The sequence below is a fragment of the Emys orbicularis genome, chromosome 17 (genome assembly GCF_028017835.1).
Source record: "Emys orbicularis isolate rEmyOrb1 chromosome 17, rEmyOrb1.hap1, whole genome shotgun sequence".
Lineage (NCBI taxonomy): Eukaryota > Metazoa > Chordata > Testudines > Emydidae > Emys > Emys orbicularis.
This window is the reverse complement of record NC_088699.1, coordinates 23,853,559-23,879,347: the sequence shown is the minus strand read 5'-3', so window position 1 is coordinate 23,879,347 and position 25,789 is coordinate 23,853,559. Positions and strand designations below refer to the sequence as shown.

At 50.5% G+C, this 25,789-nt stretch overlaps 1 protein-coding gene across 1 annotated transcript in view; it reads right to left on the bottom strand.

Annotated features, from left to right (window-relative positions):
* Nucleotides 1-1,257: 1,257 nt before the first annotated feature.
* The window catches only part of LOC135891053 (myeloperoxidase-like), an 85,606-nt gene continuing 61,074 nt past the window's right edge, over nucleotides 1,258-25,789 (bottom strand). The window contains 2 exon segments of the mRNA XM_065418542.1: nucleotides 1,258-1,370; nucleotides 23,258-23,475. Of these exon segments, the coding sequence (XP_065274614.1) occupies nucleotides 1,258-1,370; nucleotides 23,258-23,475 (331 nt within the window).

The following is a 25,789-nucleotide window of genomic DNA, read 5'->3' as shown; positions in this document are numbered from 1 at the left end:
TTCCAGCACGTGCCTGCATGCACAGTGCCTGAATGAGTTTTAGGTGCAGCTGTACTGAGCAGTGGAGGGATTAGCTGGAGCAGCTTGGCAGAGCTGTCACTGTTATATGAAAAAAGGGGCCGGTGTAATTTGAGGGATCAATTATGCCACATTTCAGCCTGATCTCTGTAGGATGTCTCTCCAGAGGTGCACTAGGTTTTTTCTTGCCTTGGGATTGTCTGCAGTCTGGTGTCAGACATGCCAGTGGTCTCCAGGGATTACTGAGGGGTTCATGAAGGCAATGGCTCAGAAGGAGTGCTCAGGGCCAGGGTGGTAACTTTTTCAGGTCTGGGGTGGTTTGTGTGTAGCACACTCCGTGTTTGAGTGTAGGACAGATGCAGGTTTCTTCTGTTTGCTACACTGGACCTAAACCCAAGTTTTCCTCCCCCTCCTGGCTGTTCTTCCTACTGGATGGAACCAGGAAAAGGGTGGCAGAGAGGAGCAGATGGTGGGAGCAGCAGTAAGAGCAATCAGATGCAGCAGCAGGGTCAGAATGTGAGGGGCTCTGCCCCACAATGCAGCATGTACCATCTAACCCAGCCAGAGCTACCAAGTCTTCTGTGACTCCTTGTCCTACCTCAGCAACGGCGCGGAGCAAGGTGTTAACCACAAAGAGAAGTGTATGGAAATATGCAAACTGTATGCAGATATGCAAATTAGCACATTACATAATTTACATAAATATCACACATGGAGCAGCACAAAACTTGGCCACCGTGGTCAAAGTTAAGATTCTGCATTGCCATGTGAGGGAGATTGTGTGTTGTGTGTTGCTTTCTCCATTTGAAGAAGGAAGGGACACTGGCCAATGTGATAAGAGTGCATGAAGGTGTATGGTGGAGAGTATTCCCTTCCTTGGCAATTCCTTGCTTTTATGGGCTTAGATCAGTGGGTTTAGGCCTTAGGCCACTTTTACTGGTCTTTAACATCACTTATATTTGTAGGATATTATTATAGGGCCTAGAGGAAGGTTCCCTAGTGACACAGATGTAATATTTCCTGCTTCAGAATCTAAATAGGAAATATAAAGTGTGACTCCATCTGATAACATTGTTGCAGTTAGCTGGTATTTGGGGCTCACTGGGTTGCTTCCATTCAGAGGAGAAATGGATGATACAAATCAGGAGTTTCTTTGGGGCAGTCCTGTTTATTTAACGGACACAAAGTCCTGTTTCCCTGAACACAATGGGAAGAAGCAACATCCCGCTGTTCCCTTGCTCACTGTGCCCCAATGAGCTCTGTCTGGCCAGGGGGCCTCTGTCCTTCCGACGCTGTGTCCCCCTCCCCCGCATGTTTCTGGCTCACTCGGCCCCTCTCCCCAGCAACTGGGCCTGGGTGGAGAGCAGAGGGAGCGGCATGGATCAACTGTTGTCCTGACGGCTCAGGGTAGCTGCTCTAGGTCACTACCTCTGCAGCTGGACACCTCCTCCTGGGTCCTAGTGTCCACCTGTTCCTGTAGAATGATGAGTGCCTGTGGGGGAACAGGGCAATGGGGTTAGGGGAAAGAGACTGTGGAGAAGGGGGGGTGGGATAGGGCAGGGGGAAGAGAAGGGGAGGAGGGAGTGGGGAGGAGGAAGAGAAGGGGCTACAGAAATGGGCGGTGGGAAGCAGGAGCCAGGCATGTGGTGTCCCCTTGGCAGGAGCAGGGAGGTGGCCACAGCAGTACCAGGAGCATCATTGCAGCAGCCTCAGCTCCCGCGCTCAGGTCACCACAGCAAACCACAGCAGCTGAGGCTCCCCCATTAAGCCAGCGCATCCCTTTCCACACTGGCAGCCCAGGTACTAATCCAGGTGTGGGGAGAGAGCCAGTGAGCCAAAGGAACTGGCTTCAACGTGCGTGTGTGTGTACATGCATCCACGTGCATGCTTTAAACCCCCGCCCCCCCCACCAAATATAGCAGTCAAACTACACCTATGCTTGCACATTGCAGGCTACAGAAGCTCACCCACTCCTTCAATAGTCCCATAACCTCTAGATCGGTTACTGAAGTCCTCAAATCTTGATTTAAAGACTTCAAGTGACAAAGTATCCATCATTTACACTTGTTCAAACCAGTCTGGAACCTGTGCCCCATACTGCAGAGGAAGGCGAACCCCCCCCCCTCCCCAGATTTGCTGCCTCTCTCATGCACAGAGCTCATTGAATAATCCCGTTGCCCCAGCCTTTGCATTCAGAGAACCCCTTGGCCCACATGGCTTAGCTTCTGATTAGGCCTTGACATGAAGGCCATTGCCTTGGATGGTGGCCTCTTTCTTTTCAGCTATCACACTCCATGAAGGGGCTTTATTGTTCCTTTTGTTTAACCTGAAAGGAGCACATCAATCATCTTTAATCAGGCTGTGAATGTTTATCGATTCAAGACCCACTTGATGGCAGCTATTAACCCCTTCCAGCATAACTATGTATTTTTTTCTCTTGTAACTTTTGTTACTAAAGGAAACAATAACGAAGCATCTGGAGGTAATTGAGTCTACCTATGAGAAACTGCTCCTGCTCCCTGTGAAGAAGGACTGGAAGTACTTTCCTCAGAATGCACAACAGGAGAAGGAGCATCAGAGATTGAAGAAACTAAGTGACAAAGTAGTGATACTTTTAAAGGTAAACTCCTCTGTGGAAAACTGCTATTAAAGGGGAAGTCTCAGGTGGTCAGTGATGAGCAGCTGACAATCAGTTCTGTTTCTGCCACACAAACAGCAGCATATCTATTCATCCTGAATGACAATTTTCCATTAAAAGAACAAAGCAAGAAAGAACAAAAGGTCTCCAGCAGAGAGCGCACCATGTGTGTGTTTGTCCTCTGTAATAGCCTGCAGATGCACACACATCTATAGACCTTGCAAATAGACCTCTACCTTTAATGCCTGGGCCCTACAGAGGAGGAGACGCCCAGCTGGAGGTGCAATACATGGGCTGTTATTTTTACACCAGGGGACAGATTTTCAAAAGAGCTCACACTGAGCAGCTCCCTACTGTTGTATCAATCAGGCAAGGTACTAACAACTTCAACAGGTCTTTATTTTTAAAGTCGAAACCTCTTCACCAAGCTACTGCTGCACCCTCTGTAGCTCTCCCAGCCTCTCAACTTCCTCCCCCTTCCTTCCTGTTTCCTGTCCTTTCAGACTCCCAACAGCCAGTGCTCCCGGTTCTAATAATTACAAGCAGCATCTAAACACCACATTCCCTCCTCTCTTAAGAAACTCTCCCAATTAAAATAAACATTGCTGTTCTAACCACAGGAACAAATATAAAACAAGACACTATACTGTTGGCAGAAATATTACACTGAAAACACTGTAGATACTACATAACATAGTCTCTAGTCCAGACAGGTGGTCGTCTGGGTCTGACAGGCCGCCTCTCAAGCCCCGGTTCCAATGCAATGTCTTGTTGTGTTGGTGCTATGGTGAAGTCATCCGATTCAGACTGGGTGTTGGCATAATCTCCTCTTGGTGCATAGGCAGGTGCAAGATAAGAAGCATTCCATACCTGCCCATCAAAAGTCGATAGGTGTAAGGTCCCTTCTTCTCTATGATTTTAAGAGGAGCTGTGAATTTATGCTCCCCGTTGCATAAAATTCCTGGTTTTCGTATTCTAACGGAGGAACCACACTCAAACTTTGGTTCCTTAGCACCCCGCCGCTTGTCTGTGAAAGCCTTAGACTTTGCTTGGTTCTGTTCAACTGTTTTTCTCACTAACAGAAGTATTGGGAGCATAAGCTTTCATGGGTAAGAACCTCACTTCTTCAGATGCAAGTCTTGCATCTGAAGAAGTGAGGTTCTTACCCATGAAAGCTTATGCTCCCAATACTTCTGTTAGTCTTAAAGGTGCCACAGGACCCTCTGTTGCTTTTTACAGATTCAGACTAACACGGCTACCCCTCTGATGTTTTTCTCACATCATCCTCGTTTGGGGCATCAGGTCATGCTTTTAACAATCCAGCAATGTTCAGTTTAGTATTCATCTGTTTCCCATGAAGTAACTCTGCAGGTGATCTTTGCGTTGTGGCATGTCGTGTAGCCTGGTATGCTTGCAAGAAATCAGTAGTGAAGGGTATCCACAATCGCCCTTCCAGTTTAGCCATTTGCAAACTCTCTTTCAAACTTCTGTTAAACCGTTCAATTTCCCTATTGGCTTGAGGGTAATATAGGGATGACCTCCTGTGTAAAATGTTCCTCTGTGCTAGAAAAGTTTCAAACTCCAGGGAAGTAAATTGACTACCATTATCTGAAACCAGTTCTTTGGGGTTACCTTCCCTGCTAAAAACTGAAGAGAGGAACTTAATTACTGTAGCAGAAGAGATTTGTGATGTAAACGCTACCTCAGGCCATTTACTGAAATAGTCTATTAAAGTGATGGCATACCGGCAGTCAATTGGAACAGTATCAAAGGGTCCTACAATGTCAATTGCCACTTTTTCCCATTCAGATTCAGGAAGAGGAACAGGTTGTAATGGAGGGGTACATGTCACTGCTATCTTATCATGCATTTGGCAAGTGACACAGGATTTTATGAGTGCTTCAGTTTGAGAGTCCATCCCTGGCCACCAATACAGATCCCATAGTCGTTGTTTGGTTCGGACAATTCCTTGATGAGTATCGTGTGCCAGGTGTATGAGTTTTGATTGTAATTCTTCTGGCACAAGGAGCCGGTGTGTACCTCGTAGCACACAGCCATCAAGCAAAGAAAGTTCATCCCGAACTCTAAAATAAGGCAGCAAAACTGGGTCAAGGTTTTTAGGGTTACTGGGCCATCTCTTTGTCAGAAATTCCCGTAGTTTTTGTTGGACAAGCAGCTTGAAATTGTTCTCTTGTAACTGCAGTAAGAGTGCCTGTAATAAGCGCAACTACTACCTCCTCATCCTCCGGTGGACCATCTGGTGAAGGTGAAGGCAAAGGCAAGCGAGAAAGGCAATCAGCTACCACATTTTGGTTTCCAGGCTTATATTCTAGTTCATAATTGAAAGAGAGTACTCTCGCAGACCATCTAGCAATACGATATCCTGCTCTTCTCAGTCCTTTCGTGGTGAGCAACGTCGTCAAAGGGCTGTGGTCTGTGCGCAACTTGAACGTGCGGCCCCACAAGTAAGTTCTCCATTTTTCAGTAGCCCAGACACAAGCAAGTGCTTCTTTTTCGACTGTAGAATATTTTCTCTCAGCATTACTTAATGTCCGTGAAGCAAATGCAACAGTCCTCTCTGTGTTGTCCTCGTGAAGTTGTGAGAGGACAGCCCCAAGTCCATAATCAGAAGCATCAGTAGTTACAATTGTGGGCAATGCAGGACTGAATAGTGCAAGTACTGGACTATGTACAATCAAGTCTTTCACGGTTTCGAAACTAGCTTGTGCATCTGTTGTCCACACTAAGGTTGAACTTCTCCGTAGTAATTCTCGTAACGGTTCAATGACAGAAGCATAATTGGGAATGAATTTTGCATACCAGGAGGTAAGACCCAAGAAGGAACGTAAGGTTTGCAAATCTGTTGGAGGAGGAGCATTTGAAATTGCCAGGATATGATCTGGATCAGGTTTTAGTCCAGCCTGTGAAATTGTATGCCCCAGAAAGGAGAGTTCGGTTTGTCTAAATTTGCATTTGAATCTATTGAGCTTGAGGCCTGCTTTGCTGATGCAGTCTAGTACAGACTGCAGGTTATTGTCATGCTCCTCAGAAGTATTTCCAAACACGATAATATCATCCAGATAGCACTCAACTCCATGTTGATTCTTCAGAATCAATGACATCATTTTTGGAAGGCACTTGGGGCTGATGCGAGACAGTATGGAACACGTTTAAAACAAAATAGTCCCTCATGTGTAATAAATGCTGTGAGGTCTCTGCTATTTTCATGCAACATAACCTGGTAGTATGAAGTCTGCAAATCAAGAGTAGAAAACATCTTTGTGCCACGGAGTTCTGCAAATACTACTTCTATGTGAGGGAGAGGATGGCTGTCAATCACAATAGCTTTATTTGGCTCCCTTAAGTCCACACAAAGGCGAATGCTTCCACACTTCTTCTGCGTCACTACTATAGGTGAAATTCATTCCGAGGAGTCAATCTCTTCAATAATGTCCTTTTGAACAAGTTTTCTAAGTTCCTCTGAGACCGCGTCCCTGACTGAAAATGGTAAGTGCCGTAACTTCTGTCGTACTGGCATCACATTATTCTGCATTTTAACTTTATGCAGAAACCCATAAGCACAGCCGAGTTTCTCCTCAACCTGGTGTTGGGTCCCAGCTGAAACTGGTGTGTGTACCGCAAGAGTGCTTTGCTGAGGAAGATCAATTCGTCCATTAACTACCCTGAGATTTAAAGCAGCCAATAAATCTCTGCCAAGGATAGGGGTGCCTTTGTGGACAATGTAGAACTCTGCAGTTACATAGCGATCACCAAAAGTAACTATTGCTGGAAGGCAGCCATGTACTGGAATATGTTTTTTCAAATAGCACACCAAGTGAAGATTGGGTTCAGTAAGAGGCACATCTTTAAAGTAATGCAAATAGATGGAAACAGGTAGTATAGATACTGCTGAGCCAGTGTCCAACATTAGCTGAATAGAGTGTGATATGCCCAGGGCTGGTGCAACCACTAGGCAAACTAGGCGGTCGCCTAGGGCGCCAAGTGGTTGGGGGCGGCAAAAAGTGGTGCCCTGGCTCGGCAGGGAGGAGCTGCCTTCCGGAGGCACCGGAGAGCCAGAGCATCGGCTTGCGGGGGAGGCGAGCCCCAGCCATGGAGGAGCTGGCATGGCGCAGGGGGGGCAGCAGCTCTGCAAAGGCAGCAGCGCCGCTAATGGGGAGCAGCTGCGCCCCCCGCCCCTACTGCCCGGGCTGCGGCCCAGCACACCCCCCCGGGAGGCTCCTGCAGCAGAGGCATGCGGGCACCGGCCCCCCTGACTCCCCCCTCGCCATGCTCAGGTTCTGCGGCTCCCGGGAGCGTGAGCCACCGCTGCCCCTCCCGGAGCAGGCTCAGGGCCCCGCGCCCCGGCGGAGGCTCACACTCCTGGGAGCCGCAGAGCCCAAGCGTGGCGACGGGGGAGCCGGGGGGCGCATGGGGGCTGGCGCCCGCATGCATCTGCTGCAGCCTGCAGGAGACAGAGCCCCTCCCCCGCCCCCCTCCCGCTGCCTCAGCACTCTGCGGGGGAGGGGCTGTGCACACGGCAGCATGTTTTGCCTCCACGTGAAGCCAGAGTCTGACCAGCATGGGCATGGTAAGGGGAGTCCCGGGGGGCAGTCAGGGAGCAGGGGGAGGGTTGGATGGGTCGGGAGTTCTGGGGGGGCTGTCAGCGGGCGGGCGTGTGGATAAGGATTGGGGCAGTCAGGGGACAAGGAACAGGGAGGCTTAGGGAGGGGGTGGGGTTCTGGGGGGCAGTTAAGGGCAGGGGTCTCAGGAGGGGGCAGTCAGGGGACAAGGAGCGGGGAGGGATTTGGGGTTCTGAGGGGGGCAGTCAGGGGGTGGGGAGTGGGAGGGAGTGGATGGGGCCAGGGAGGGGCTCTCTCCCCCCACCACTCTTTTTTGATTGCTGAAATATGGTAACCCTATCGGGGGGGGGGGGTGAGCACCGGGCCGCAGCCTGGCAGGAGGGGCGGGTGGTGCGGCTGCTGCCCGCTAGCGCCGCCACCGCCTTTGCAGGGCTGCTGACCCCCTGCGCCGTGCCTGCTCCTCCATGGCTGGGGCTCACTGCCGCCGCAAGCGGGACGCTCTGGCTCTCCGGTGTCTCCAGAAGGCGGCTCCTCCCTGCCAAGCTCCTGCAGCGGTCCAAGCCCGGCGAAGCCAGTGAGCGGACTCAGGATGGGGGCCGCCGGGGTAGGGTGGGGAGGGCTCGCGGGGGGGCTGTGCACACTCCAGGGGAGTTCAGGGGGCAGGCAGGGGGGAACCTGGTCTGGGGAGCAGCCCCTGGGCACAGCTGGCCCCTGGGGTCTATAAAGGCTCGTTGGGATTTGCTCCTCAATGAACCGATGTGCAAGGGGCGGGGGGTGCAAGGTGGAAGTTTCTCCTAGGGCGCAAAATATCCTTGCACCGGCCCTGGATATGCCTGCAGGTTTGGTAGAAATGTTTACAGTGCACTTTATTTGTTCTGGAATATGTGCAGTAGTGATTTTGTCCACACTCAGCACAGTAACATCTGGTATTGTAACTGCATGCACCTGTTGGTTGAACTGGCTGCTGCAACATACTTTAGCAAAATGCCCAATCTTTCTGCAATGATTGCACTGAGCTACTTTTGCAGGACATCCTGTGTAGCTTGCAAGGTGTTGTGAGGATCCACAGCGAAAGCATGCTTTTACTGTATTTTGCATTTGCTGATTCGGTGGTTTTTTATTAGTTTTCCTCTTGTAATCTTTTGTCTGCAGCGATAGTGGATTTTTCTGCAAAGGAGTCACAGCCTCTACTGTGCCTCCTGTATCCATGCTCATTATTTTGGCTTCAGCTGTAGCTGACTCAATCTGAGTAGCAATGGTTATTGCTTTTTCTAGTGTAAGTTCTGGTTCTAGAAGTAAGCGTTCTCTTACACAAAGCACGGTTGTTTTCTCAATGAGCTGGTCTCTAATCATCTCATCTGCCATATTCCCAAAGTCACAAGTTACAATCAGACTCCTCAGGGAAGCCATATACTGCATTATAGTCTCCCCTGGTTTCTGCTCACGCTGGCGAAATCTGTAGCGATTAGCTACTACATTCACTTTTGGCACAAAAAAATTCTTTAATGCAGTGAGTGCAGTCTCATATTTATCATCTGCAAAGGGAAAAGTGTAAAATATACGCTGCCCTTCTGCTCCAAAGCAGTGGATTAGCAGAGCACGCTTTCTTACTTCAGAAATCTCTGTAGCACTCATTGCAAGCAGATAAGTCTCAAACATATGGATCCAGACAGTAAAAGCAATTGGAGGCTCACCTGGGCTTTGCAGAAAGGGTGCAGGTGGGTTCAGAGGCAGAAGATCCATCCTTGTCGCCAAAATGTTGTATCAGTCAAGCAAGGTACTAACAACTTCAATAGGTCTTTATTTTTAAAGTCAAAACCTCTTCACCAAGCTGCTGTTGCACCCTCTGTAGCTCTCCCAGCCTCTCAACTTCCTCTCCCTCTTTCCTGTTTCCTGTCCTTTCAGACTCCCAACAGCCAGTGCTCCCAGTTCTCATAATTACAAGCAACATCTAAACACCACACCTACCCCGCATTGAGCACAGATGGGAGCTGAGCTCTGTGACAAACTAACCATTAAGGGCCAAATAGCAGCAAGGGAAGAAGATGCAGAGAGCCCCTCCCACACCACATGCAAGCAGGTGGCAGCCATGGTTTGGCTGGCTGTGCTCAGGCAAATCAGATTGTAAAACAAACTCCAGAGTGTCAGGTTTAAACCATATTGCAGAATGGCCTCTGAATGTTGTTGTTTTTCTCTTCCCTTCTAGATGGATATAGAGAGCCGCAGGCAAAGGTGACTGTATGAAATTCATAGGGCTGTGGGTCCATACACACAACAGTGTAAAGGGACCTTGACAATGTGGACAGAACTAGATGCTAGATCCCAATTTCAACTCTATTCCTCTGAGTCATCTTGCTTTTTTACTGCAGTAATTTAATTTCAGCAGGAAGGTGTGTAAGGCTATGTCTACACTACACCGCTTACAGCGTTGTCTGCTGCACCGATGCAGCTGCGCTGCTGTAGCACTGCTAGTGCAATAGGAGAGAGTTCACCTGTCAAATTCATAACTTCAGTTCCCGCGAGCGGCAGTAGCTATGTCAGTGGAAGAAGCTCTCCCACCAACGTAGCACTGACCCCAGCAATGCTTAGGTTGGTGTAACGTATTGTCACTCAGGTCAGGTGGATGGCTTATTCACACACACACACACACCCGCGTGACATAACTTATACCAACCTAAGCTGGGCATGTACTTAGCCTAAGTTATAGAAAGGAAAGAAAATAATTAAAGAAATATTTCCCCCCCCCCTTCTCCTTTCCCCCCTTATGACTGGCGAGGTCTTAACTGGCCACTTCCCCCTTGAAATCTGTGCTAACTACTCTTGCTAAACGATCTGTTCCACCTTGTATTTAGCTGTGACACTCTAATTATCACCTTTTCTAGACCTGAAGAAGAGCTCTGTGTAAACTCGAAAGCTTGTCCGTCTCACCAATAGAAGCTGATTTAATAAAAGATATTACCTCCGACACCTTGTCTCTCAAGAGATTTTAGAATTTTTCTGTGATTTGGCCAGTCCATATCTGCTAAATCTTATGTCGCTATGTTAATCATTTGTAGGATATTTTAAAGGTCTTTCTTCCCTTCCTTCCTTCTACCCCTGCCCCTACCTTCAGTAAATTGAGTTTATGGATAAAGACTGGGGTTAATGATTAGAGTAATTATTGTGTTTAGGTTTGGAGATCTCACTTCTCAGACTGAACCACCTGAATCTGAATTGAAAGGCTTCTCCCCTGAAAGGAAAATTGCCATGGACACAGAGTTACAGGGACACAAAGGTATCACAATGGGTCTGGTATCTGTGCATAAGGATTTGGGAGTTTATGGAGTTACCAGGATTGATAAGCACCTGGGAGCAACATAGCAGTGTCGGTGTAATGGAACCTGAGACCACAGACCATTCAGCTCAGCTCAGCTCCATACTGCCCATGGTGGTCACCATTTGTCCAGGAAAACGTTACTCTTGTCCCTGTGACTGAGTCCTGAAAGGAGTCCCTTCACTCCTGACTTAGGGCATGTCTACACTAACTAGGGATCGACACTAGTGTGATCGATGCACCCGGGGTCGATTTAGCAGGTCTAGTGAAGACCCGCCAAATCGACGGCAGAGTGTTCTCCCGTTGACTGCGGTACTCCACCGGAACAAGAAGCGTAAGGTAAGTCAACAGGAATTGGGTATCTTAGGGCAACTTACCCCCGTAGTGTAGACAAGTCCTCAGCCTCTTGGTTCTCTCCAGCAGGCAGATGGCCTGTCCCTGTGACCCTAATGGGATTGGGGGCCTCGACAGTCTCAGGAAATGTTCATTCTTAGACACAATCCCTTTTCCTTTATAGACTGTTTTTCGTTTTCACATTCCCAGTTAGCACTTTGAATTTGCATCACCCTGGCCAAACACAGGTGTGAAATCCAGGTAATCAGGTCATGTTTTTTTGTCCTTCCAAATGTATATTCATCACACAACTCCTCCCACAGCTAATAAGCTCCTTTAGCTCCTTCCTTTTCTGCCTTAAGGACATTACATCTTAAGTTTCAAAAGTGCCCCTGATTCTGGGTGCCCAACTGAGATTCCAAAGACGTGATTACAGTGCTGTCGAAGAACAACACTTCTCATTTAAGTCAAAAGAGGCTGTAAGTGCTGAGCACCTCTTAAAATGGGGGGGGGTTGGGTGTCATTACCCCAAAATATTAATTTTGGAAGGTCCTTTAAAGTAAGTCTTCAGCAGATTTCACTCACTTACTGTTGCCAATAAAGTAGTGCTGCAGGAGACATGAAGAAGTCACACTATCAGCAACACAAGAGCCGATGCTGAGCACAAGGTACAAAATAACAATTTAGTGTAAATGTTTCCACTACTGGAAATACACTATTTCTACTCCAAGAGCCAACTGTCAGTGCCTGGCTGGGGTGCTTGATTCATTGGGTAGAGCCAGCACTTATCTCTCGGGATTTCAGCTAGCCTAGTACCCAATGGGCAGCCTGCTTTTGTCAGTTTTGAATTGCACTGAATATGACCTTGTTCTTGTGCTGTAAGACTGTGGGTACAGAAGCTTCCAATCTACCTTCTCGAGGTTATTCATTATTTTATATAGTTCATCATGTTTCCTCTTATTTGTCTCCTTTTTAAGGTAACAATCCCAATCTTTTCACTCTCTCTTTTTACAATGGTTTTTGAGGCCTTGCTCATTCTCATCACTTTTGTCTGATCTCCCTCTAGTTCTAAATGATCCCTGTTGATGGGGTGACCTGTCCTGCCCAGAGTATCCAGATGAGGCAGCACCATTGATTTATATAAAGACTTTATAATATATTCCATATTATTCTCCATCCTGTTCCTTATGCATCCTAGCATCTTGTTAGCTGTTTTGACTTCAACTGCCCATTGAGCAGAGGTTTTCCTTGATCTGTCCACAGTGACGCACACCCAGGTCTCTTGCCTGAGTGACTACAGTTAATTTAGAACCCCACAAGATATAACAGTAGCGGAAATATTTCTCTCCAATGTGTGGAGAATGGATTTTATTTATCATCATGTTGTCCATTCCCCAGGCCTCTTTAGATCTCTCTGAAGCTCCTCACAGTTCTTTCTGGTCCTGAATAGCCTAAAGAACTATGTGCCATCTGCAAATGTTGCTACCTCACAGCTCTTCCCATTTTACATTATTTATATTAAATAATTTGGGACCTTGTATGGAACCTTGAGTTTCCTGCTGTTAACCTTTGGCCATGATGAAAGCTAACTATTTCATCCTACTCTTTGTTTTCTGTCACAGACAGTTTTTGATCCATGACAATAGTCTGTCTCTCACCCCATGACCACTTAGCTTCTTTAGTGGCTGCTTGTGTGGGATGTTCTGGTCAAAGGCCTTTTGGAAGGCTCAATAAATTATGTCAACTCATTCATCTTTATCATGCACTTTATTGACACATTGAAACAATTCTGAGAGATCAGTGAGACACAATTTTCCTTTGCAGATTCTGTGCTGATTAGTCCCTATCACATCATGGTCTTCTGGATGTTTTGTTTTTCTGCTTTTAATTGTCATTTCAACCAATTTGCTGGGTACAGATGTAAGGCGTAATGTATGTGCAACATTCAGTACCCTCCAACCCTCTGGAGCAGTGGCTGTGCTTAATGACAGATTACATAGTTTTGTTAGCTGTTCATGGAACCCACACACCTCCTGGTCTGGTGTTCTTTCCCATCTAGTGTTGGGGAGGGGGAGGGAAGAGAGGTAGATAGAGATAGAGGGATAGATATATTAATGAGTTTGCTTTACAGCCTTAGCTAGTAGCCAGTTGGCTTTTAGCTCATGTGGTAGAGGCTCATGCACTGAGCTTCAGAGATCACCGGTTCAATCCTGCCCATCAACAACCACAAACTGTTTCATACTTCAGCCACTTCATACTTAATCCCCTTCAGAAACCTGCAGGCTCCTTGCGAATGGTGAATGCTCTCACTTTTGAGGAATTTCAGTGCCCCGTAAATGCACCACCAGTGCCACTGCCCCCCCCCCCTCCTTGGTTGGTCAGCAGTGCTGTGTTGGGGATAGGAAGCCCAGATAGTGGTGTGGGGCTGGAATTCTATGGGAGGTACCAGCTGTCAAACTGAAAATGGCACCTGAGAGGCCAGTGCATGAGCACCAGCCAGGAGGAATCAGGGCTCTGCTGGGACAGGCTCACTGAGCTGTTGCAGGCCAGCACTAGGCATGACAGATCGGGTCTGTGCTGAGAACTGGGAACAAGCATGCTTGGTGTGTACACAATGTGTGTGATGCTGAACCCAGGGTGAGGAGCTGGGAACAGGCATGCTCAGTGCATATCATGGTGCTGGCACCCAAGCACTGAGATGGGGGAAGAGGAATGTGGACACCTGGTGAGATGAAATGGAGCCGTTCTCACCTCTCTGAGCATCCCATGCTGCAGATGGATGTGCAGAGCCCCTTCCCCATACACTAGACTGAGATTTGGGGTAGGCACTCAATCTCCATTCTCCCACCCCTTCTTCTGTCCAGCTGGTACGGGCACTGCTCACAGGCCCATCAACTCCCCACCTCTCCATGGCCCCTCCCAGCTTACTAGAGTCACAGAATGGTAAGGGAGTAGTGGGAGCTTGTAGCTGCGTGGTGGAGAGGTATACTCAGGAACCTCCTGTGTCTCTCCCCGCAATTATGCCCATCTCACTGTCATCACTGCTTCAAAAAACAAGGGAAATTCCTTGCTAAAAGGTTTGTTAACAGAGTTAAAGTTGCCCAGTGCTGCCTTGGGCATTGCAGAATGTCTGCTGCCTCCACCCTTAAACCTCTAACATTCAACTGCCTTAACTCTGGGTCCACCTTAATTAATTAATTAATAATATTATAACACTCCAGATAATTCTGAGCACAGCGGGGCCAGAGCACACAAATACCATAGGATAAGCTGTAGTACACTGCTATGTAGACCACCACACGGCTACAAATTCCCATGGCAAGAATAGACCATTATAACTTACAAAAGTAGACTTGGCATACTCCATTTTTTAAAATAATTTTGACGGCTAACTCTAACGCCTATTTTTAAGCATTTTATTCAATTTTTATCTATTAAATTTTCATAATTGCATGAAATTATGGGGCTGGGAGGAGGTCAAAAAATGATGATATCAAAACATACAAAGTAAATATCTTTAAATTGAACTCTAATAAGTTCTCAAGCAGCATTTTTCTTACCTTTTCTATCTGTTAATTTTTATTATCAATGGAAATATATTTTCATTCATTTGTGTGTGTGCAGTGCAATGCCATATATGGAGGTAAAACCACCTCCATGCTTGATATTTCCCTCCTTCATACATCCAAGGATCCCACTGATCCTCTTAGCTCCAGCATTATGCTAGGAGCTCACTTTAAATTTAGATGTTCACCACAACTACAAGTCCTTTTCAGTGTCATTGCTTTTTAGGATACAGTCCCCCATTCTGTAAATGTGACCTGCATTCTTTGGTTTTTGACCTTGCAATTACCTGTATTTAAACAAATGTTGTTCATATGAGCCCACCTTATCATGTGATCTACATCAGTCTGTATAACGTCATTATTTACCACTTCTTCAGTTTTTGTGTCATCTGCAAATGTTATCATCAATGATCGTATGTTTTCTTCCAGGTCATCAATAAAGATACCCAGTAGTATTGGTCCAAGTACAGATCCCCGTGGCACATCACTAGAAACACCCTATTAGTGCTGATTATGTATTAATTGATAAAGTCAGAGATGTATCACTTAGCGCCAGTTTTTAATCCATTTAATATGTAGACTATTGTTTGTCTAATCAGAATGATTTCCAAGACACATTATAAAGGATGACTTGCAAGAGAGGACTCAGGATGAAAGCAGAAAGTGATTTCTGTTGTTTTGCTTGTCAAACACTCCCCAATACAGAACAGAATCTGATTTTTCTTTTGTTTCTCTTTCTTCTAGGTGGATGTAAAGGGCAGCAGGGAAAGGTGGGTTTGTGTATTTTACTGTGATGTGCTGGGAAGCGCCAGCAAAGCTCCCTGTTGCTCCCTGTTTTTAAGCGCTGAAGAATGTTGTTACTGCTGCCAAGTTGTTACGGCTGCTCAGTGCTGCTGTTCTTGGAGCTTCTATACATTGATACAAACCAGTTACATACCATACTCCTGACATTGTTGAAAGACTCTGGGTAAGGATCAAAGAGCTAAAAATCAAGGGTGCTATCATGGTAGGGGTCTACTACAGACCACCTAACCAGAGAAAGTAGGGTAATTGGCTACTTATCTTAGGTGCATGTACACAAACACAAAGAAGCCTGGGAAACAAGCAGGGAGAACTGGAAGTCGTGGTTGAGTCAAAGAACTATGAAGTGATTGGAATAACAGAGACTTGGTGGCAGGGCCGGTGTAACCACTAGGCAAACTAGGCGGTCGCCTAGGGCGCCAAGTGGTTGGGGGTGGCAAAAAGTGGTGCCCTGGCTCGGCAGGGAGGAGCTGCCTTCCGGAGGCACTGGAGAGCCAGAGCGTCGGCTTGCGGGGGCAGCGAGCCCCAGCCATGGAGGAGCTGGCACGGCGCAGGGGGGGCAGCAGCTCTGCAAAGGCGGCAGCGCCGCTAGCGGGAAGCAGCCACGTCCCCCGCCCCTCCTGCCTGGGCTGCGGCCTGGCGCACCCCCCGGGGAGGCTCCTGCAGCAGATGTATGCGGGCACCAGCCCCCATGCGCCCCCCGGTTCCCCCCTCACTGCGCTCGGGTCTGCGGCTCCTGGGAGCGTGAGCCGCTGCTGCCCCTCCCGGAGCAGAATCAGGGCCCCGCGCCCCGGCGGAGGCTCACACTCCTGGGAGCCGCAGAGCCCAAGCGTGGCGAGAGGGGAGCCGGGGGGCGCATGGGGGCCAGCGCCCGCATGCATCTGCTGCAGCCTGCAGGAGACAGAGCCCCTCCCCCGCCCCCTCCCGCTGCCTCAGCACTCTGCGGGGGAGGGGCTGTGCACACGGCAGCATGTTTTGCCTCCACGTGGAGCCAGAGTCTGACCAGCATGGGCATGGTAAGGGGAGTCCCGGGGGGCAGTCAGGGGGCAGGGGAGGTTGGAAGGGTCGGGAGTTCTGGGGGGGGGCCTGTCAGGGGGCGGGCGTGTGGAGAGGGATCGGAGCAGTCAGGGGACAGGGAGCAGGGGGGGTTGGAAGGGTCGGGAGTTCTGGGGGGGGGCCTGTCAGGGGGCGGGCGTGTGGAGAGGGATCGGAGCAGTCAGGGGACAGGGAGCAGGGGGGGTTGGAAGGGTCGGGAGTTCTGGGGGGGGGCCTGTCAGGGGGCGGGCGTGTGGAGAGGGATCGGAGCAGTCAGGGGACAGGGAGCAGGGGGGGTTGGATGGGTCAGGGGTTCTGGGGGGGGCTGTCAGGGGGTGGGGAGTGGTTGGAGGGGGCGTGGGAGTCCCAGGGGTCTGTCTGGGGGTGGGGGTGTGGATAAGGGTTGGGGCAGTCAGGGGACAGGTAGGGGGTAGGGTCCTAGGGGGCAGTTAGGGTGGGGGGGTCTCAGGAGGGAGCAGTCAGGGGACGAGGAACAGGGAGGCTTAGGTAGGGGGTGGGGTTCTGGGGGCAATTAAGGGCAGGGGTCCCAGGAGGGGGCAGTCAGGGGACAAGGAGTGGGGAGGGGTTGGGGGTTCTGCGTGGGGCAGTCAGGGGGTGGGAAGTGGGAGGGAGTGGATGGGGGCAGGGAGGGGCTCTCTCCCCCCCTACTCTTTTTTGATTGTTGAAATATGGTAACCCTAGGGGCGCGGGGGCGCAGCCTGGGCAGGAGGGGTGGGGGGCATGGCTGCTCCCCGCTAGCGGCGCCGCTGCCTTTGCACAGCTGCTGCCCCCCTGCGCCGCACCGGCTCCTCCATGGCTGGGGTTCACCGCTGCCGCAAGCAGCACATTCTGGCTCTCCGGTGTCTCCAGAAGGCGGCTCCTCCCTGCCGAGCTGCTGCAGCAGCCCAAGCCTGGCAAAGCCAGTGAGTGGACTCGGGGCAGGGGCCACAGGGGTGGGGTGGGCTCACGGGGGGACTGTGCACCCTCCAGGGGAGTTCAGGGGGCGGGGAGTGGGGAACCTGGTCTGGGGAGCAGCCCCTGGGCACGGCTGGCCCCTGGGGTCTATAAAGGCTCGTTGGGCTTTGCCCCCAATTAACTGATGTGCAAGGGGCGGGGGGGCGGAGGGGGGCGCAAGGTGGAAGTTTCGCCTAGGGCGCAAAATATCCTTGCACTGTCCCTGCTTGGTGGGACAGTTCACATGACTGGAGCACTGTCATGGATGGATATAAACTGTTCCTGAAGGACAGGCAGGGCAGAAAAGGTGGGGGAGTTGCACTGTATGTAAGAGAGCAGTATGACTGCTCAGAGCTCCAGTATGAAACTGGAGAAAAACCTGTTTAGAGTCTTTGGGTTAAGCTTAGAGGCAAGAGCAAAAAGGGTGATGTAGTGGTGGGCAGATGAGGTAGGGGGATGAGGTAGACGAGGCTTGCTTTGGACAACTAACTGAAGTTTCCAGATCACAGGCCCTGGTTCTCATGGGGGACTTAAATCAGTCTGACATCTGCTGGGAGAGCAATACAGCAGTGCACAGACAATCCAGGAAGTTTGGGACAACTTCCTGGGTGCAAGTGCTGAAGGAACCAACTGAGGGTCGTGCTCCTCTTGACCTGCTGCTCACAAACTGGGAAGAATTGGTAGGGGAAGTAGAAGTGAGTGGCAACCTGGGCAGCAGTGACCATGAGATGGTTGAGTTCAGGATCCTGACAAAAGGAAGAAAGGAGAATACGGACCATAGGCACTGACTCCGTGGGTGCTCCGGGGCTGGAGCACCCACGGGGAAAAATTGGTGGGTGCTCGGAAGCTCCCTGCCCACCCAGTCCCAGCTCACGTCCGCCTCCCGAGGCACCACCGCCAATCCGCTTTTCCTCCCTCCCAGGCTTGCCACGCGCCAGCTGTTTGGTGTGTGCCAAGCCTGGGGGGGGGGGAAGCAGAGTGGCGGCGCCTTGGGGGAGGGGGAGGAGGCAGAGGCGGGGCCGCCCAGCTCAACTCCGGCCCCTCCCCCTTCCCCGAGGTGCCGCCGCTCCGTTTCCCCCTCTCCCTCCCAGGCTTGCCACGTGTCAAACAGCTGGTGCGCGGCAAGCCTGGGAGGGAGGAAAAGCGTAGTGGTGGCGGTGGCACCTCGGGAGATGGAGGTGAGCTGGGGCTGGGGGCGGGGAGCTGCCGGTGGGTGCTCTGCTGCTTCTCCCCCCTCCTTCCCAGGCTTGCAAGCCTGGGATGGGGGGCGGGTGGAGGGGAAATGCAGCATGCCTGGGGGAGGAGGCGGGGGTGGGGATTTGGGGAAGGGCTGGAATGGGAGTGGGGCCGGGGGTGGAGTTGGGGCGGGGCCGGGGTCGCGAGCACCCACCGGCGCCGTCTAAAGTTGGCGCCTATGATACAGACCCTGGACTTTAGCAAAGCAGACTTTGACTCTCTTAGGGAACTGATGGGCAGGATCCCCTGGGAGGCTAATATGAGGGGGAAAGGAGTCCAGGAGAGCTAGCTGTATTTTAAAGAATCTTTATTGAGGGAGCAGGGACAAACCATCCCAATTTGCAGAAAGAATAGCAAATATGACAAGTGACCAGCTTGGCTTAACAGTGAAACCTTCGGTGAGCTTTAACACAAAAAGGAAGCTTACAAGAAGTGGAAACTTGGACAGATGACTAGGGAGGAGTATAAAAATATTGCTTGAGCATGCAGGGGTGTAATCAGGAAGGCCAAAGCACGATTGGAGTTGCAGCTAGCAAGGGATGTGAAGGGTAACAAGAAGGGTTTCTACAGGTCTATTAGCAAAAAGAAGAAGGTCAGAGAAAGTGTGGGCCCCTTACTGAATGGGGGAGGCAACCTAGTGACAGATGATGTGGAAAAAGCTGAAGTACGCAATGCTTTATTTTGCCTCGGTCTTCCCAGACAAGGTGAGCTCCCAGACTGCTGCACTGGGCAACACAGTATGGGGAGGAGGTGAGCAGCCCTCAGTGGTGAAAGAACAGGTTAAGGACTATTTAGAAAAGCTGGACATGCACAAGTCCATGGGTCCAGATCTAATGCATCTGAGGATGCTGAGGGAGTTGGCTGATGTGATTGTAGAGCCATTGGCCGTTATCTTTGAAAACTTGTGGGGATCAGGAGAGGTCCCAGATGATTGGAAAAAGGCAAATATAGTGTCCATCTTTAAAAAAGGGAAGAAAGAGAACCCAGGGAACTACAAACCGGTCAGTCTCACTTCAGTCCCCAGCAAAATCATGGAGCAGGTCCTCACGGAATCCATTTTGAAGCACTTGGAGGAGAGGAAGGTGATCAGGAACAGTTTACATGGATTCACCAAGGGCAAGTCATGCCTGACCAACCTGATTGCCTTCTATGATGAGATAACTGGAGCTGTGGATATGGGGAAAACAGTGGACATGATATATCTTGACTTTAGCAAAGTTTTTGATATGGTCTCCCATAGTATTCTTGCCAGCAAATTAAAAAAGTATGGATTGGATGAATGGACTATAAGGTGGATAGAAAGTGGCTAGATCATCGGGCTCAATGGGTAGTGATCAATGCCTTGATGTCTAGTTGGCAGCCGGTATCAAGAACAGTGCCCCAGGTCCTGGGGCCAGTTTTGTTCAACATCTTCATGAATGATCTGGATGATGGGATGGATTGGGCCCTCAGCTATTTCACATAAGACACTAAGCTGAGGGGAGAGGTAGATTCTCTGGAGGGTAGGGATAGGGTCTAGAGTCTAGAGGACCTAGATAAATTGGAGGATTGGGCCAAAAGAAGTCTGATGGGGTTCAACAAGGACAAGTGCAGAGTTCTGCACTTAGGACGGAAGAATCCCACGCACTGCTACAGGCTGGGAACTGACTGACTAAGCAGCAGTTCTGCAGAAAAGGACCTGGGGATTACAGTGGATGAGAAGCTGGATATGAGTCAACAGTGTGCCTTTGTTTCCCCTCTATTCGGCACTGCTGAGGCCACATCTGGAGTATTGCGTCCAGTTTTGGGCCCCCCAGTACAGAAAGGATGTGGATAAATTGGAGAGAGTCCAGTGGAGGGCAATAAAAATGATTAGGGGGCTGGGGTACATGACTTATGAGAAGAAGTTGAGGGAACTGGGGTTATTTAGTCTGCAGAAGAGAAGAGTGAGGGGGGATTTGATAGCAGCCTTCAACTACCTGAGGGGGGGTTCCAAAGAGGATGGAGCTCGGCTGTTCTCAGTGGTGGCAGATGACAGAACAAGGAGCAATGGTCTCAAGTGGCAGTGGGGGAGGTCTAGGTTGGATATTAGGAAACACTATTTCACTAGGAGGGTGGTGAAGCACTGGAATGGGTTACCTAGGGAGGTGGTGGAATCTCCTTCCTTAGAGGTTTTTAAGGCCCGGCTTGACAAAGCCTTGGCTGGGATGATTTAGTTGGGGTTGGTCCTGCTTTGAGCAGGGGGTTGGACTAGATACCTCCTGAGGTCCCTTCCAACCCTGATATTCTATGATTCTACGACTGGGCACTAAGTCAGCGTGTTCTGGTCAGATCCCCGCTGACCCGTTGGTGAATACACTTGTCACTGACAGGGCCCTGGGCTGGGACCTGGGGGAGTAAAGAGGGTCTGGGACTCCCTACCCCAGCCATCACCCCCCTTTGGTGGTGGCCCATCCCCCCACCCCCCTGACCATTAGGCCCTAATGCCCTGCGAGAGAGGGCAGCTGTATTGACCCTGGCCATTAGGCTGTACGGCCTGAGGCTAAGGGTGCTCAGGTGGACTTAGCCGTACGGCTATAACGCCCTTTTCCCCGCCCCAAAGGGGAATGGGGTGTACTTGCCCCATGAGAGTTTCTCACGGCCTTCTGAGCTCAGCACCTGCATGAAGAGCAGCTGGCTGAAGCTGAAGCAGGATCAGACTGATGTGATCCGTGCGGGAAAGGAAAAGCACTCGTCCTCTGTCACAATCCCAGCCACCTGCCCTCACGCTGCCACTCTGCTCCACAGCCCGGGGTCCTCTTAGATTGATGTAGCAACAGCAACAAAGAAAAAAGCTCCCTGCTGTCTGTGGCTGGCCCGATTGTGCCCGGTGTTAGAAAAGGCAGAGCTGGTCCCAGTGAGCTGCGCACTGAGACACTTAAGCGGGGCATTGCAGTTCCTTTTATCTAGGAGGGTAGCACAAGCCCTGAGGAAAAAACAGCTTGTTCAAAACACAGCAACCTGGTCGCTCAGCAACACAGGACCCTGGGAACACATCACCCCAACATGCCGTTCTCTGCACTGGCTCCCCAATCCATTCAGAGCCCAGTTCCACGGGGTGCTGATTTTTCAAGACCCTGCATGCCACTGGTCCTGGCTCCCTGAGAGATCAGTCACCCTGCTGCACCCAGGGCTCCCCTGACACCTGAATTCCACTGGCACACTAGGGCTGGCCAGAAACAGCAATTCCAGTTTGGGGGGAAATGACGTCTCTAATTTGTTTGGTTCCAATTCAAAACAAAACTGAGGCCTTTCAAAATGCCCCACACCCAAATATGAGTGCAAGCACCTGCCCACCCCAGGATAGCCAGTAGCCTGGTGGTTAGGGCACTCACGTGGGATGAAAACACCCCAGGTTCACGTTCCTGATTTGCAGTAGGCGCTTGGATCTTGCACATCCCAGGTGAGTACCCTGACCACCAGGCAATAGAATCAGCCTCTCTGGAGCAATGAACATGTAATTTTTTCAATATAAAATAGAACAGCTCCAACAGGAGTCATTGAAAGAGAGTGACTCTATAGCCTAGTGGTTACAGCACTTCCCTGGGATGTGGAAGACCCAAGCCCTTGCTCCTGAGCAAGCTGTTCTGGGGTAGGGCTGGGTCATAGAATCATAGAATCTCAGGGTTGGAAGGGACCTCAGGAGGTATCTAGTCCAACCCCCTGCTCAAAGCAGGACCAATTCCCAACTAAATCATCCCAGCCAGGGCTTTGTCAAGCCGGGCCTCAAAAACCTCTAAGGAAGGAGATTCCACCACCTCCCTAGGGAACCCATTCCAGTGCTTCACTACCCTCCTAGTGAAAAAGTTTTTCCTCATATCCAACCTAAACCTCCCCCACTGCAACTTGAGACCATTGCTCCTTGTTCTGTCATCTGCCACCACTGAGAACAGCCGAGCTCCATCCTCTTTGGAACCCCCTTTCAGGTAGTTGACGGCTGCTATCAAATCCCCCCTCATTCTTCTCTTCTGGAGACTAAACAATCCCAGTTCCCTCAGCCTCTCCTCATAAGTCATGCGCTCCAGACCCCTAATCATTTTTGTTGCCCTCCGGTCTCTCTCTCCAGAAAGCCAATCCTGGACCTGAGAAACTTTCCTAATGAAAAGTTAGTCAAACCTGTACGTTTCCATGAAGTGGAATGAGTGGATGAGTCTGTGCCTCTTAGGAAGATAACTGTACGAGTACAGAGCTATGTACAGAGCTGTCAGAATATGATCCACAGCCATCCCAAGCTAGGGATCTAGGGTTCCCAGTCCAACTCCCACTGGAGTAAATGGAAAGCCTCCCACTGTCTTGAGTGCAGCTGGATCCAGCCTACGGTCTGTGAGCAGGGTGGGTGCAGGCCGGATCATTGGTAGCAGGGCCAGGCAGTGACAGAGCCTTAGGGACAAGAGAGTCAATGGGCTTGTGTTCACTAGAAAATCAGGGTGCGACAGAACATGGCCCTGAACTAGTTGTGTTAACTAACATGGCATTAAAACCAACTTTGCAGTGGGTGTATTCGCCAGTGTGTTGGTTAACACAAGTCCGCCAAGCAGTGCTAACATGCCCTCATGTCATAGTGAAGACAAGCGGGAGTCTCTGGGGCAGAGGGGAAGATCAAGGTGGGAGGAAGGATCTGTTGGAGGAAGGGTGGCTGGAAGAGTGAGTTTGTTTGGGGATTGGGGTTGATCTGGGGAGGAAAGGCCAGGGAATGCTGGGGAGGAGAAGCCTCCACATGGGCCCAGTTGTGTGTGTTTCTCTGGGCACGGGGTCCATTCTGTACCTTCCACTCCCTAGTTACTGCGTTGTCTCCAAGGTGACAAGTCAAGACTGTCAATCACTCTGCAGTTCACAAAGTCCTCAGGATAGCGGTTGACCTTGAACACGTCCCTGGGCACCTCTCTAATGCGAGTGTTATCACAGAGAACCCGTGGCAATGAACTGCTGCTCAGGGCACGGCGCTGCTGTGGAGTGAAAACCCCGGGATTCTCCCACCAGAATCTACAAAGAAGCAGAAAAGCAGCAGTGTTACAGCCCGTGTTTATCCTTCTTGGGAATGAATTTAGTCCTGGCGGGACATGATTTTGTTTTGTCTCCATTGATATGAAAAGTAGCCTTGCCTCTGTGAAAAGGAAATACAAGTGGTGGTGTGGGAAATCGGGGACTCGTTGTAGGCAGCGGCAAAACTCCCACCAGCTGCAGTGGGGCCACAATTTCACCCGGTAGTTTAAAAAAAAAAGTGTTTTTCTAATGTTAATAAATCTCCTATAGCCAAAATGCCTTCAAGCTTTCTAGAGAAAAGTTCTACTGAAAATGAAAAGAACTTTCGATTGCAAAGTCACGGGCTAAAAAGCTTCTGTGGGAATCCCAGATGGTCTCTGGCCTGGGCTGTGCAGGAGCTCAGACTAGATCAAGGGTTCTCAAACTGGGGGTTGGGACCCCTCAGGGGGCCACAAGGTCATTACAGGGGGGGGTCGCGAGCTGTCAGCCTCCACCCCAAACCCTGCATTTCCTCCAGCATTTATAACGGTGTTAAATATATAAAAAAGTGTTTTTAATTTATAAGGGGGGGGGGGGTCGCGCTCAGAGTCTTGCCATGTGAAAGGGGTCACCAGTACAAATGTTTGAGAGTCACTGGACTAGATGATCACCATGGTCCCTTCTGGCCTTAACATCTATGAATTGATGCAAAAGTTAGGAAAACCCTGAGTTAAGGCTGCCTGCGCAATCTTAACTCTGCCCTCTTGTGCGTATGGGCTGTTAGAGACCTTAATTGAATGATCACATACTGTTTAGTCCACAAACGACCCCTGGCTCACTCAATGCACGGTGCTGTATGAATGAGGCAGCTGCCCAGTTCTTTGTTGTAAGAAGGGGGCTTGGGGGGCCAGTCGACCTAGTGGTTGGAGGACCTGACTTCCTGCTCCCTGCTTGGGTAGTCGAGGTGCTTCAGACTTTAAGGCAGGATGGACGGGGCATGCAGTGGAGTGGGAAAACCTGGGTAAAAGGATCTGTAATGGTTGAGAACCCTGGAGTAAATTGGCTAGAATAGTGAGCTGGCTACCACGGCCACCTCCTCAAAGGTTTCAAAGAAGGCCTCAGGATCATCATCAGGTCCCACCTTGGCGAGTCTGACAGCAGGGGCAATCACAGCTGGGCCGGGGTTCACTGGTTCTGCTGGAGTACATGGCCATCGTACTGTCGCCACCTGCTGGACCAGCTGCTGCTGTTAGGCCACTAACTCATGGATCCACTGGTGCTGCTGTTTGGCCATCTGCTGAAGTAGTTGTTGCTGCTAGTGTGTGTTTTGTTCAGCCATCCTTTCTAGCAGCTCTTTCATCTCCATTCAGCAAGGGGGGAGGTGGGGATTACTTGAGGGTTGTTTGTTTGTTTCTATTCTCTTTGGCAGGGAGTAGAGCATCTGCCCGCACTCTCCACCAAAACTGCAGAGGGGGTTTGGGAGGCCAGTTGGCATAATGGTTGGAGGACTTGACTTCCTGCTCCCTGCTTCTGTGATCGAGGTGCCGCAGTCTTTAAGGTGGGAAGATAGGGGGACCGGGACCCTCCCACTCCACCAAGTCCCAGCCCAGGGCCCTGTGTAAGTCAATCCCTCAGTAGGGGACCTCCCAGCAGGGAGTCTACATTGACTGCCCTGGGATACTTCCTACTGCTGCCCCTTCAGTTTGGGGCTTGGCCCCTACGGTCCAGGTTCCTGTGATGGCTTCTCACCAGTAATGGCCCCTTGTGGACCCTAGCGGCATCCTGCTGCAGTCCCAGGTTCCTCCAGGTGGAGCAGTTGTAAGTTTGCCAGGGTCGGAACCCCCACAAGGTCTCTGCACTTCGGTCACCCGGGTTCCTCTCAGGCCGGGTGCACCTAGGCCTCTTTCTCCATTTCCTTTGGCCAGGAAAACAGTGCTGGGTTCCTGGTGGCTGCCTCGGCTGGCAGGGTAGTGCTCCTTCCCTCAGGTAGGGAGCAGCTAGCGCCTGCCTTTTCGCCAAACTGAGCCAGGCTCCCTCCTTTTCTCTCCCCTCCAGGCCTGGCATTGGCTGCAGGTATAACAGGGCAGGGCTAGGCTCTCTTTAACCCCTTTCGTGCTGGTGGGCAGTGTCTCTGCTTGTCCACATTTGTATCTTTTCCAACTCATTGTGCAGCCCTGCCTAGCCCATGGCACACCATCCAAGCACTGGGCGGAAGACAGAAGAGTGTATTCCAGGAACTCGCCCTGTTTCAGGGAGGCATTAGCCCATTTTCCTGACAGGCCCAGAGGAGCTGGGGCCATGATCTGACTGGGCTGGTGAGCACCTGCAGGCAGTG